Below are 14160 nucleotides of genomic sequence, written 5' to 3'. Positions count from 1 at the left end.
GACTGGAGTCCAAGCTGTCTGTCACCAGATTTAGAAGGAAACTCTAGGGAGGGAGTAGGAGTCTGTCTGTACTTTCCAATGAGCTTGAAAGCAGGGAAAGGGAAGGGAAGAGTCCACCACAGGACCTACTTGTTTAAGCAACAAAAAAGATGTTGCAACAACAATTTTCACCAACAAAAAGCATAATGCTGTTGGAGAAAACCCAGGCCTCAGCAGTGCCTCTGTCTGTAACTGATGTGTCACCAACTTGTACAAATACTATGAAGCAGATTTTTAACTCATGATGATGCAGCCCCGGGCAGCAATCTAATGCCCAGTTTCTTAGGAGTATATATTCCACTTAAAATGTACACAATGGATGGTTTTTTGCTTTTCATGAGATGGCGCCTTTTGAAGCCATGTGGCTGAGGTCTGAACTGACCTCCTGCGAGCAGTCTGCAGATAGGGTAACATCACAAGAACTGAGCTAGAGAAGTCCAGTCGCAAACCGATTCCCCACTAGCCTTACGCCATTCTCACGCTCCTCTTCTCTGCGGGGCTTCCGTCAGATTTCACACTATCTGCCCAGGGGCTGCAACTAGCTCCGCCTCTTTCACGCCGCACACAAGATCCTCTAAAAACCAGTTTCTGTTTGCCACATAAAAAAGGCAAAGCGAGTTGTAGCCCCGGGGCAGATAGTGTGAAATCCCCCAAAGAGAAGAGGAGTGCGAGAGCGGCATAAGGCTAGTGGGGAATCAGTCCCAGTTTTCACTCTGCAAATTACTTACTTCATTTAAAGGCACATTTTTCCTGTTCCTCCCACTATGTGGAACAGAAAGACTGGGGGCAATTCTGAATTATTGTAAACTATTTGCTCTCATGCCATCATCAGACCCTTGCAACAGATACAACCTTTCGCTGCAAAGAAGGATTCAAGGCTCATTCAAGCTCTTCGTTTTATTTATCTATTTATTTCAATTTTGATCGCAACCTTCCAGCAAAGCAGGCTCAGTTTTACAATCATCCGAAGTGGTAATGACAACTGATTCCACAGCACCACAGCTCCTCTAGCGGCACAAGAAGCCATTTGCACCCTTGTCACAACTGCCAGGTTGGTTTGTTTTTAAATCTTTAATAAATGGGGTATAACTGTCAGGTTCTTGCAATGAACTTCTACCTTCAGACTTCCACATCTGAAGCTACTGCATGGTCCTGGCACTGCCTGCAGTATTCAAAGGCCTGAAATTTTTAAAAAAGCGTAATAATGTCTTGTCTATCTGACAATAGTTTTGCGGACCACTCTGTCTACCTGTCAGCTCAGTAGTTCCAGCACTGCTGTTATCACAAGGACAGCTCTTGCTAGCACAGTAGCAGAAGTAAAAATGCTTCATGATAAGGAAGGGATCTTCGTAACGATCCACTATTCTGCTCTCCTGAAGGTACACAGAATTAGGTATTTAAGTTATATAAGTTCTGCTGCAACCTACTTCCAAAACCACTGTACTTCCTCTATTTAATCCATGTTTTAGTTTCTTAAACATCACCTCAAATATCATGTTAGCATTCTTCATTGTGATGAATTTGGCATACCTTTGGTCATCTGCCCATGGAGATCCACCCCCAGCTGTGGAAAAGACTGCAGAACCATACTCAATATACATATAGGAAAGACAAAAGGCAAAAGATGAGATGGCTGGACAGCGTTACTGATGTAACTAACACGAATATGAGCAGACTTCAGAGGATGGTGGAAGACAGGAGGGCCTGGCGTGACTTTGTCCATGGTGTCGCAAAGAGTCGGACTCGACTGTGCGACTGAACAACAACATCGACTGCGGGGTGACATGATAGAGGTTTACAAGATTATGCATGGAATGGATGGAGACAGTAGAGAAAGAAGTACTTTTCTCCCTTTCTCACAATACAAGAACTCGTGGGCATTCAATGAAATTGCTGAGCAGTCAGGTTAAAACGGATAAAAGGAAGTACTTCTTCACCCAAAGGGTGATTAACATGTGGAATTCACTGCCACAGGAGGTGGTGGCGGATACATAGCCAGCTTCAAGAGGGGATTGGATAAAAATATGGGCAGAGGTCCATCAGTGTCTATTAGCCAGTGTGTGTGCGTGTGTGTGTGTGTGTGTATATGTATGTGTGTGTATATATAAATATTGGCCACTGTGTGACACAGAGTGTTGGACTGGATGGGCCATTGGCCTGATCCAACATGGCTTCTCTTATTTTCTTAACAACAACAGCAAATACAACTAATGGAATGTGCTACAACCTTTAAATAAATCAGGGTTTTGTGACAACACAGTTCACTGGTAGGAAAACAAACATTGCAATCCTGAAAACTGCAAAAAGGCTGAAATCATGTGTAAGGCAAAAATATCGGCAGTACTTCTAGCACACTGGTACATTTACAGAGTTTAATAGCATCAATGGGAATTCTACTAATCCCCACAAAGCACACACTTGGATCAATCAAAAGCTAATGCTTCTTCCATTAAATGCTTTAATCCCGGGGTATCAAACAGACTCAGGCCCTCAGAGCGCTCCTATCAGGGCCTTGAGCAACTGGCTGTCATCTGCTTCCTTCTCCCTCTCTCTTGCTTCCTTCTGCATCTCAGCTTGCACAGGTGCTACAGAGCAAAATCTGTATTTTCTTCATTGGCTGAGGCTCCTCCCTTGGGGAGGAAGGGGGGGGAGGAAGAGCTTGTTTTGCCAGGCACAGCAAAGCTACTGAGCCAAGCCTCTCTTCCTTCTATTGGCTGAGGCTCCTCTCCTTCCTGGTTTCCTAGGGAAGGAAGGGATGATCCAGAACTTCCTTTGCCCAGTTCCCTGGGCCCCATGGAAGAAATACAAAGAAAGCACCTTTAAGAATGAGTGCTAATATTTTAAGGATGGTTTTAAGGGTTTTTTTTTAATCTTTGTCTTTGTCCTTTATAAAGTTTATATCTCTGCTACCTAATCATAAATAGGTATACACGTGGCCTGGCCCAACCCAACATGGCTTGGCCCAACAAGGTCTTATTTATGTCAGATTCAGCCCTCATAGTTAATGAGTTTGACATCCCTGCTTTAACCCATCAGCTGTCCAGTCCCTCAGCTTGTTTTTATGCTAATTCTATACTCCTGGTTTTAGTGCCCACACTTTTGAAAATAGTGATATTTGTTTTTACTCTGCTGTTTTAGTTTATTGTCCTGCATCTTTAAGGGGGTAGGCAGAGACATTTGAGTTTTTTATTTTGGGGTTGAACTGTAATTTAAAAAAAACCTATTCTATACCGCTTTGAACATGAGGAAAAGATGAACATATGAAGCTGCCTTATACTGAATCAGACCTTTGGTCCATCAAAGTCAGTATTGTCTACTCAGACTGGCAGCAGCTCTCCAGGGTCTCAAGCTGAGGTTTTTCACACCTATTTGCCTGGACCCTTTTTTGGAGATGCCAGGGATTGAACCTGGGACCTTCTGCTTCCCAAGCAGATGCTCTACCACTGAGCCACCGTCCCTCCAAGATGAGATATAAACATTTCAATAAATAAAAAGTATTGTGTTTTAGTTATTTTTCAATGTTACACTGTATTTTTTGTTTTATTTTATGTTGTTAATCAGATTCTTGAGTATTCTGAATAGAAGTTTTAAAACAATAACAAAAACCCTGTGGAATTGAGTACCCGTGTCATTAGCTCAACTTTCAACATTTTCACAGATTACTACTCGGAATTATTTTTACCTTGGTTAATGTATTGAACTCAGGCAGTAACTGAAAGGCTCTGCCCGCCTCCTTGTTCCAAATTACTCAGCGCTCTGATTCTTGCAGGTGAATATTACAGTTTACAGCAGGGGTCCTCAAACTACGGCCCGCGGGCCAGATGCAGCCCGCTGAGGATGTTTATGCGGCCCGCTGGGTTATGGCAAAATCAGACCGGAAGTGACGTTCGACCTAAACTCGCGTTAGCAACGCACACTTCCGGCACTGGGCTGAGGCGGCAGAGACAGAGTGTGAGGTGATACCAAGGTGAGGTGAGTTCCCAGGCCAGGGTGTGTGGTGTGGGGAAGGGAGAGAGATGCAGAAGATGGAGAACTGACGGCCCGCGGCCTTGTACAGTAACGGCAGTCCGGCCCTCCAACAGTCTGAGGGACAGTGAACTGGCCCCCTATTTAAAAAGTTTGAGGACCCCTGGTTTATAGCAATCAGTGATCTGTTTAGCTTTGCTGTGAAATGCAATTACTTTTAAAATGTATTCTATGTATTTAAACACTTGGAGCAATTGCTCAGGAAGAAAATGACTGATTATTCCATAAAGGTATTCGTGCTGCTTAGATTAGATTGTATGTCTGTAACCTTTTTACCCTGAACCACAGTGACTTTTATACTCAGCATGCTTGAGTGCCACCTATCCCTTTTCTAATAGTTTGATAAATGGAGATCCCTGTAAGGAAGCATTGTAAACAATCCACAGCCACTATGACAAATTCATCATCATCATCAAGGGTGGAATTCTAGCAGGAGCTCCTTTGCATATCAGGCCACACACCCTGATGCAGCCAATCCTCCTGGAGCTTACAGTAGGCCCTGTACTAACAGCCTTGTCAGCTCTTGCAGGATTGGCTACATCAGGGGTGTGTGGCCTAACATGCAAAGCAGCTCCTGCTAGAATTCCACCCCGATCATCATCATCATCATCATCTGCTTTTCTTCATGAGAGTCAAGGTGGATCAGTCAGTAACCAGACTACAACATATAGTAAAACAAAATCATGCAGTTGGGCTGGGACTGCAGAAGGGAGGGAGAAAAACAGCACCACAAGAAAACATTTCTGTTGAAGCCAACAAGACTATCACTGTAGGGAGGGGAAATATCCCTAATAAAAGTCACCTTCTGTGCTGAACCATTACAGCACAGTTCTATTGGAATTCATAACATAGGAGCCACCACAGAGAACGCACAAGAGCAGACAGTTACTGATTTTACCTGGTTGCAGGACAGCACTTTCAGAAAGTTTGGTTAGATAAGAGGAGCTGTCACAGTGCAGCATAGCAGGAGAGGCAGTCCTGCAGGTGCTCAGATTAGGGTTTCCAAGTGACATCACGCGCCAGCTGCTCTAGGAGCTTCCAGGAAAACTCTATGGTTTTCCCCGGATGCTCTAGCAATTTGGGAGGGGAAACTCTATGGTACAATAGGTTTTCCCTCCCAAATTGCTAGAGCGTTACTGTGATGATGATGTCACTGTGAGTGATGTCACTGCGCCGGCGACGTTGGGGAAGGATCCCCCCTGCCAGCCCGGGTACTTGGCAGCCCTAGTGCAGATCCAATGACTTTAAGCACTTTGTAGGTGATAGCTAGAACTTTGAACTGAACCCCATATCTGATCAGTAACTAATGGAGTATCTGCGAATTCTGCTTAGTGCCTAACAGTAGCCAGGAAACAGTGTTCTGTATCAGCTGCAGTTTCTAAGGTACCCTAGCTTCAAAGTAAGCAGAGCATGGATCCATGGGGCCAGGTCACCAAAGTCAAGGTAGAGGCCATTTTCCAAATTAAGTGGAGTCAGTAAAATGGCTTCTTGGCAGTTGCATCACCTTCTTTCACCAGCAATAAAGCTTACTGACTGATTACCCTTAGGCTCTTCACAGAGAACCATGCTCATCAGGAACTAAGCTTTCCCAACCATCATGGCCACCATCCTGTCAGAATTCAGTTTCAGTTTATTTGCCTTTAACCATGTAACTACAGCAGTCGGACACTGGTTCTAAGTCTCTACTGCATCACCTGGTGATTTGGATAGAGCTGGTTTTATTTAAATGATTTAAAATAAGGCACACACACGGGTTTTACACAGAGACTGAACAGCATGGGGAACATTCCTTTTAGTCTTGTAGAGCAGACTAAACCACTGTGATCAAAGCTGCAACGTTATGTATATTTTAGGGGGGGAAAGTGGAGGAGTTAAAAGGATTTGCTTGATTGAGTATATAACAGTCTACTTTATATGTAATCTATCATATGAATTGTCCAGACAGCACGTTAGCCCATTTGCTCAAATTAAAACATGTGTTATCCTTAGGAATACAAACAGCCCACAAGATAATTGCCATTAAATAGCTATTGCTGTCATCTCTCTCCAGAATGCTGTTAAACTTGATTTAATTTCCTTGAAACTGCTTAGCATAGCAGATAAGCAAGGATGTGTTCTCATGTGGAAACAGCTGTGTGTTGCTATGGCTACCTAAGCACAAAAAAAAAGGTAGTCTCACAAAACTGATAACAAATTCATACAAATTTAAGAGAAGAACTTGCTAAAGCTAGTCAAAACAAACCAAGTCAAGGGGCAGGAAAGAGTGTAATTTTGGTGTTTGATTGTAGCTGCAGTTTGCAAAAAAAAAAAAAATTGCCCAGGACACTTTTTGCATATTAAACACTGAGCATTTTAAAAAGTATGGAATTATATTTTCTTTTGTCTTTAACTTCAAGATCTGGAACAAAACAAATGCCTATGTTTCATGAGCCTTCCCATCTTGGTTTTCCCATCCTTAACTTAAATCTATACAGCTCTCCAAAAGTAAATGTAAGTATCAGCAGAAATGGCCAAGTGAGATAAAGAACAAAGTACCACATCCCTAAATCTCAATGGAATTCACAACACACCCCTTACAAAATGTAGGAGATGAGGGCCACACTAACAACAGAGCAAAAGAATAAAAACAATGGTGCAGAATTATAACAGAATTATTCTCTGGCTGTAGAAACTGCTTGAGACTATTCCCCCAAGAAGTGTAGACAAAATGTGCACATTCCCATATAATGAAATAAAAGTCCAGGGCTTTTATTTCTGGAGGGGGGTGCACAGCAGAATGGAGTTCTGGAACCTTTTTGTAGAAACAAAATTCTCAAAAAAATGTTTAAAAATTCATGAGGGGCAGCCGTGTGTTTCTCCTTCATTTCCCTCATGAGAGTTCCAGTAAATCTTTTTCGAGAAAAAAACTATTCTTTTCCCCACTGTATCATTTTTTTGTTCTTTTGCTCCGCTTTCCTCTTAGCCAACTGGCACTACCTTTGATAACTCCTCCCACACAGCCACACATTGAGTTGGACCCAGACTAGGTCTTTTGCTAACAGAAGACATTTTTGTTAGTGGAACACAACTTTCCTGCCCCCCTTCCTGCAGTTCTTCCAGCAAACACAGAAGCAATAGAGGAAATGTGGGAGATTTCACATACTACAATGAGACAGAGAACATTTCAAACGAACCCAAGATGAGCCGCCACAGAATCTTATACACCTCCTCCAAGACAGACAATTCTTCTGGATGGATCAGGGCAGGGGCACTAAAAGTGCTTGTATTTATTACAGTGTTTACACTTTTCCACATTTTCAGTTTGTTGTAGCACGTGAAGCTACCCTGAATTGCAGTGGCTGCTAAGAAAATACCATGTACCTCACTGCCTACACAAAACACATCAGCTGTCTGTCTTCTAGGACCTCAGGCCTTTTTTTGAGCAGGAATGCAAAGGAACACGGGTCTGACTGGCTTCGCCAGGGCTCCAGCTCAACCTTCCGGCAGAGTGAAGGTACTAGGCAGCCACATGCTCCCAGACCGCATTCTCACCCTCTCTGCCGCCTCCAGCCTCCAATGGGCTTGTGAAGAGAGTGAGAGACACAGAGCCGCCCACGAGCACCCCCTCCTGGGAGAAGCTCGGCCTGCCACTGCCTGTTCCACTACCCGCAGCTCTCTCCCCAAGGCTGCGTTTGGGGGGGGGGGTGCAAAACAAGGCCTCACATCCATGAAATGCTGCTGATGGCACTGTACTGTTCTGTATCAATATGCAGAGAGTAACCTACTGAATGGGTGATGTCACTTCCAGTGATGTCAGGGGATGTGGCCTAATGTGCAAATGAGTTCCTGCTGGGTTTTTTATACAAAAATCTTACTTATGCTTAATCAGTCTTTGAATGATAAAATGTTTGAACAATTAACTGCAGAATAGTAGCAGTTTAGCATATTTCTGCACATAAGTCAAGGTCTGCAACTTTCCTATTCCTTACAGAAAGAAAAAAAAAATCCCACTTACCTCTTTCACACTGAGGTCCAGTAAAGCCATATGTACAGGCACATCTGTTTGGAGCAACACATCTCCCTCCATTAAGGCATCCACTTTCACAGACAGCTGCAAGTGAAGGGAGAAAAGGGTTAACAGGATGATTCCCCAGTGTGTGAAAGTTCTAGATGTTAATTCAACATTATGGTGTTCATGGTTCCAACCCACGGACCACAACACCACTTTAGAGGGAATTAGGCTATTTAAAAATGCAGTTTTGACCAGGGTTTTTTATGTAGCAGGAACTCCTTTGCATATTCGGCCACACCCCTCTGATCTAGCCAATCTTCCTGGAGTTTACAGTAGGACCTGTAAGAAGAGCCCTGTAAGCTCTTGGAGGATTGGCTACATCAGGGGTGTGTGGCCTAATATGGAAAGGCGTTCCTGCTACCAAAAAAGCCCTGCTTTTGACACTTGAAAAGGCAGGGAGGTGGAAAAGATCACCCAGCCCCAATGGGCTGTAGGCCCTTGTAGCATTTTTAAGTGGCCCAACTACACCTCTAAGATGTCGGCACTGCCCACAGGTTGGACTTGTCGATGTCTTAACATCTACTTTGGTCCTCTTTGCTCAAGTTTCAGTGCTTCTCTTATGGGAAAAAAATCTTGATAATAGCTCATTAATACTTTTGGGAGAAGGACAGATTTTCTACATGCAGAGAAGATTTTTCTCTAGATCCATCAGGGACCGTACAGTCCCGTGACCTGAAGTGATATAACCCAGGAAAAGACTTACCATAGGATTCTGACAATTATGCAAACTGGGCCTGAGATACAAGTACCGTTGGAGTTACCTGAGGACCTATCTTAAGTGCAGACAAGAAAATTCTTGCTATTAAAAGCCACCTATTTCTCCCAACCACATGCAGAATCCCTTCCGAGTACTTCTCAACTTTAATTCCCTGCCACAGGTGTGTAGACCCACCCCTACAATCATATTGGCAGTCCTATTACACAGTCACCATGCTGCGCCTGCGTGTGTCTGCACATCTGACTCCACAAGGAGCGAAAAAAAATGATGAGATGCACCATTACCATGGCAGATAATAAAAGCTTGTAAGCTATTTACTTTTCCAGTTTTGCCAACAAGATAAGTTCAGTCCCAGAGGGCAGGTGTTTTAGTCCGCTGCAACAAAGAGTTTTGTTGCACCTTAAAGGCTAACCAATTCATTTATAGCACAAGCTTTTGTGAGGCACAGCTCATCACTTCAGTGCATCAATGTGATGAAATGGGCTGTGACCCACAAACAAAGTTAGTGCGCAAGAATCCAGTGAAATGTATGAGAATAGTTATCTAGGTGTCCTTTAGAGTAATTGTGCACTCTCCAGCAGTACTTGCGGCCAATTTCAGGCACCACACTGAGGATTTTGTTACTCAATGATGGAAAACGTCCGCTGCCTTAAAAGAACCTTATGTCACAAAAGTGTCTCTGGGCCATTATTCAGTTATTTATACTAAATATCAGGTGTAATGTAGTAGTTAGAGTGTCAGACTAGGATCTGGGAGACCTACATTCAAATCCTCACTTTGTCGTGAAGCCCGCTGGGTCACCTTGGGTCAGTCACTCTCTTTCTCTCAGCCTAACCTATTGCAAAGTGTTTTTGTTGGAAGGATAAAATGGAGGAAAGGACATTACAGTAAACTGCCCTGAGGAAAGGCAGGATAAGAAGGCATGTCAAAATACCCCACTTTGCAGTTGTGACCCAAATGAAGTTTACAGCAATGCCATTTTCCCCTCCTTCAATTTTATCCTCACAACAACCACCGTGTGAGATAGTTTAGGCTGAGAGAATATGACTAGCTTAAGAAACCCCAGTGCGATTCAATGTCAAAATGAGGATTCAAACCCTGGCCTCCCAGACGCCAAGTCTCTAACCACTAAGCCATGCTGCCTTGAAAGGCAGATATCCTAATTGTCAGAGATGAGAGCTTTTTACTTCTACCCATCCACCCAAAAGAGTTACAGCCTTCCTTCTAAAAGCATGATTTGCAGTTAAATGCATTGTTACAAATCCACTTGGCTTGGCACAGCCATTCACTGAAAAATGGATGACCTGGGACTTACTCATCTTGACCAGCAAGCAAGCCTTTGATGGTGAATGCCAAACTGCATGAGTGACCCATCAAATACACACTATAAATTAATTCATGTGTTGCCAAAAAAAAAAAAACTTAGCTATGAATACAGCTATGACCTAACTGGAGAAACCAGGGGAAAGCTATAGCTGTATGTAATCTGACTCCTGATCTGTTGCAACTTCATTAATGCAAGATGTCAGCACACGTGGAAAGCAGAAGGTATAACCTTCCCCCTTACAACCGCATGCACTGCAAAATGCTCCCTCCTTTGCCTGCATTGGACCCAGCACCTGCTGTTCCTACAACCTTCACCCATGGAACAACCCAGACTCATTCTGGGAGCATATTATGCAAAAGCAAGCAGGGCATGGGCACAATGACCAAGAATACCTGGGCATATTGCCAAGGGCACAGCCCAGCAGCAGCACTCCCACCACAAAAATTTATTTATTTATTTTTCGTATTTATATCCCGCCCTCCCCGCCGAGGCAGGCTCAGGGTGGCTAACAACATTTCAGCATCAACAACAAGATAATAAAACAGTTACAATAATCTATTATCCATTAAATAGTTAAAACAGTTTAAAACAGTTCAAGATTATTAATACAATTTTTTAAAAAAACAGTTTTGGTGCTAAAATTAATAGAATACATTCAGTGGTATTGGGCATCTATGTACTTTGGCTGAAGGCCATTCGAAATAATATTGTTTTGCAGGCCTTGCGGAACTGCGCAAGGTCCCACAAGGCTCTGACATCTTCTGGGAGTTGGTTCCACCAGTGGGGGGCCACAATTGAGAAGGCTCTTTCTCTGGTAGCCTTCAATCTCGCCTCCCTTGGCCCGGGGATTGATAATAGGTTTTGTGATCTGGAACTAAGTACCCTCTGGGGAATATGTGGGGAGAGACGATCCTGAAGGTAGGCAGGTCCTCAGCCATATAGGGCTTTAAAGGTAATAACCAGCACCTTGTAGCGGATCCGGAATGCTATTGGTAGCCAGTGCATTCTCTGAAGCCCCAGCTGTATGCGGTCTCGCATGGGGAGACCCAATAACAGCCTAGCCACCGCATTCTGCACCAGCTGCAGTTTCCGGATTCGGGACATGGGCAGCCCCATGTAGAGGGCATTGCAGTAGTCTAGTCTCGAGGTGACCGTTGCATGAATCACAGTTGCTAAGTCGCTGTGCTCTAGGAAAGGAACCAACAGTCGTGCCCGCCTAAGGTGGAAAAAGGCGGATCTCGCAGTGGCTATTTGGGCCTCCATAGCTAATGTGGGCTCCAGTAGCACCCCCAAGCTTCTGACTTTGGGTGCCGATATCAGTGGCGCCCCATCAAAAGCTGGTAGAGGGATTTCCCTTCCCAGGCCACCACGACTCAGACAAAGGACTTCTGTCTTCGTCGGATTCAGCTTCAGACGACTCAACCTGAGCCACCCTGCCACGGCTTGAAGCGCCTGGGCTAGATTTTCTGGGGCAGAGGCAGGCCGTCCGTCCATTAGCAGATAGAGCTGGGTGTCATCAGCGTACTGCAAAAGCCAACATGGTGTATGAGAAAAGGGTTCGGTGCATTCTGTGAACAACCCCTATGAGCCTGAGATCTGCTGTGCACATGCAGAAGAAACCCGACCCACAGTTTGCAGTTCAAAAGCTCTAAACCAATCAGCCTGTGTGTGCTTTGAAAGTTTCCCAAAGTTTATGAGAATTTTAGGAATGCAACATCAGGGAACATCCAATTATTATGAATTTGTCTGATGATCATGTAATTGCTCTTGTCAGAAAGAATTCTGTTGGCAACCTCTGCAGTCACGTGCTAGTCAACCAGGACCCCAGAATGTGTTGATAATAATGAATTTACTGCTCTTCTCATGGCTGAACTGCACATTCCAAAAACGGAATACGATGGTGTACTTACGCTGTCCACAATGTGTTCCCGTGTATCCCTTCTGACAGAAACAATGGTCTTCACTGCATGTGCCCCCATTCATACACCGGATGTTGCAGTGTTGCACTTGGGAGGGGAAAAAAGACACCAATGCATTACTAAATTGTGGAAGTGTCATTTGGAATATCAGCACCAATGGTAATTCTAATACTGACTGCAACCACAATCACATGGCAATCCATAATGCTTAACGGTCCATGTGGTCTTTGGAAACATACATCCCAGGGCAAGAATTGGCAAGAAAAGGAATGATTGCAACAGGCTTTTGTTATCAAAAGAACAATGGAGTTTCAGGAAGAGCCCTGTGACATCAGACCAGCGATCCAATAGGCCAGCATCCTGTTTCACACAATGGCCAACTAGTTGCCCTGAAAAGCCGGCAGGCAGGGCACAGAGGTCAAGGCCCTCCCCAGAATTGCTTCCAAACACTGATACTCAGAGGTTTACTTAATGTGACTATGGAAATACTCTTTTAAAGTCACCATTTCTCAAAGCTGTTGACAGACTTCTCCTCCAAGAACGTGCCTAATGCTCTTTAAAGGCATATATGCTAGTAGCCATCACTCTGCTTCATTAGCAGTGAGTTCCACAAGATCATTTACATGTTCAGTGAAAAGCTACCTCCTTTTATTCTTCCTGAATCTATTGCCCATCCGCTTCATTTGGTGGCCCCAAGTTCTATTACTAAAGAAGAGGGAGAAAAAGCCCAAGCCCAGCTGGAACTTATTTGCGTATTAGGCCACACACCCCTGATATCACCATTGTTTCACAGGGCTTTTTTGTAGGAAAAAGCCTAGCAGGGATTTATTTGCACATTAGGCCACACCCCCTGACATCACTGTTGTTTCACACAGGACTGTTTTTGCATGAAAAGCCCAGCATGAACTCATTTGCATATTAGGCCACGCCCCCTGATGCCAAGCTGGCTGGAACTGCGTTCTTGTGTGTTCCTGCTAAAAAAAAAAATACAAAACCTGCCAGGCGTAATTTGATAAAACTCTTATCTTTCTACACATTGAAGGCCCAGATTCTTTTGACTTTCCCTACCAGAAGGGTTCGCCAACCCTTCAGGAAGGCACGTTACTCTGCTTCCATATGAGGGCTTCCAAAGCTTTCGCCTTTTAAATAGCTATTTGACAACACAACGGTTTGACGAAAGCTCTTTACAATTACCCTGCAGGGATAGCAGACCTAACAAATCTCTTGCATTCATGCAACCACCAAAGGGAGCACATCTTCCAAAGCCAATACTAAGTACTAGAACCAAGAAGGCATCCTAGCAGGGCCGTCTTAACAGCATTATGGGCCCCAGGCAAAACAGTGTACTGGACCCCTACGACAACTATTCACAGGAATAAAAATGTAAATGGTCGACCTATACAAAGGATCTTCGTATAGGTCTACAAGACTACATTCAACATTTTCTCAACTTGCTTATCCATTCATATATTCACAAACTATCAATACCTGGTTATTAGTGCTGCATCATACACAGATTAGTATGGGGCCCTTATGCTCATGGGACCTACAGGCAAGTGCCCATCAGGCCCATGCATTAAGACAGCCCTGCATCCAGTTATTGTTGGGGGAGGTGGGGGGAGAAGATTTATATAGCAAATTAGGGCTTCCCTGCAGAGTTGCAAAATAACATATCATAGAATTATAGAGTTGGAAGTCCAACCCCCTGCACAACGCAGGAAACTCACAAACACTTCCCCCTAAATTCACAGGATCTTCACTGCTGTCAGATGGCCATCTAGCCTCTGTTTAAAAACCTCCAAGGAAGAAGAGCCCACCACCTCCTGAGGAAGCCTGTTCCACTGAGGAATCGCTCTAATGGCCAGGAAGTTCTTCCTAATGTTGAGCCGGGAACTCTTTTGATTTAATTGCAACCCACTGGTTCTGGTCCTACCTTCCAGGGCCACAGAAAACAATTCCACACAATCCTCTCTATGACAGCCCTTCAAGTACTTGAAGATGGTGATCATATCACCTCTCAGCCGCCTCCTCTCCAGGCTAAACATCCCCAGCTCCTTCAACCTTTCTTCATAGGACTTGG

At 44.2% G+C, this 14160-nt stretch overlaps 1 protein-coding gene across 1 annotated transcript in view; it reads right to left on the bottom strand.

The window, feature by feature from the left end:
* FBN1 (fibrillin 1) overlaps positions 1-14160 on the bottom strand; it is a 307005-nt gene that overhangs the window by 224863 nt on the left and 67982 nt on the right. Inside the window, 2 exon segments of the mRNA XM_060259853.1 lie at positions 8060-8155; positions 12072-12167. Of these exon segments, the coding sequence (XP_060115836.1) occupies positions 8060-8155; positions 12072-12167 (192 nt within the window).

Source organism: Heteronotia binoei, chromosome 19, assembly GCF_032191835.1.
Source record: "Heteronotia binoei isolate CCM8104 ecotype False Entrance Well chromosome 19, APGP_CSIRO_Hbin_v1, whole genome shotgun sequence".
NCBI classification, from domain to species: domain Eukaryota; kingdom Metazoa; phylum Chordata; class Lepidosauria; order Squamata; family Gekkonidae; genus Heteronotia; species Heteronotia binoei.
Note: the sequence above shows the minus strand (reverse complement) of the source record. Positions and strands in the feature narration are given on the sequence as shown.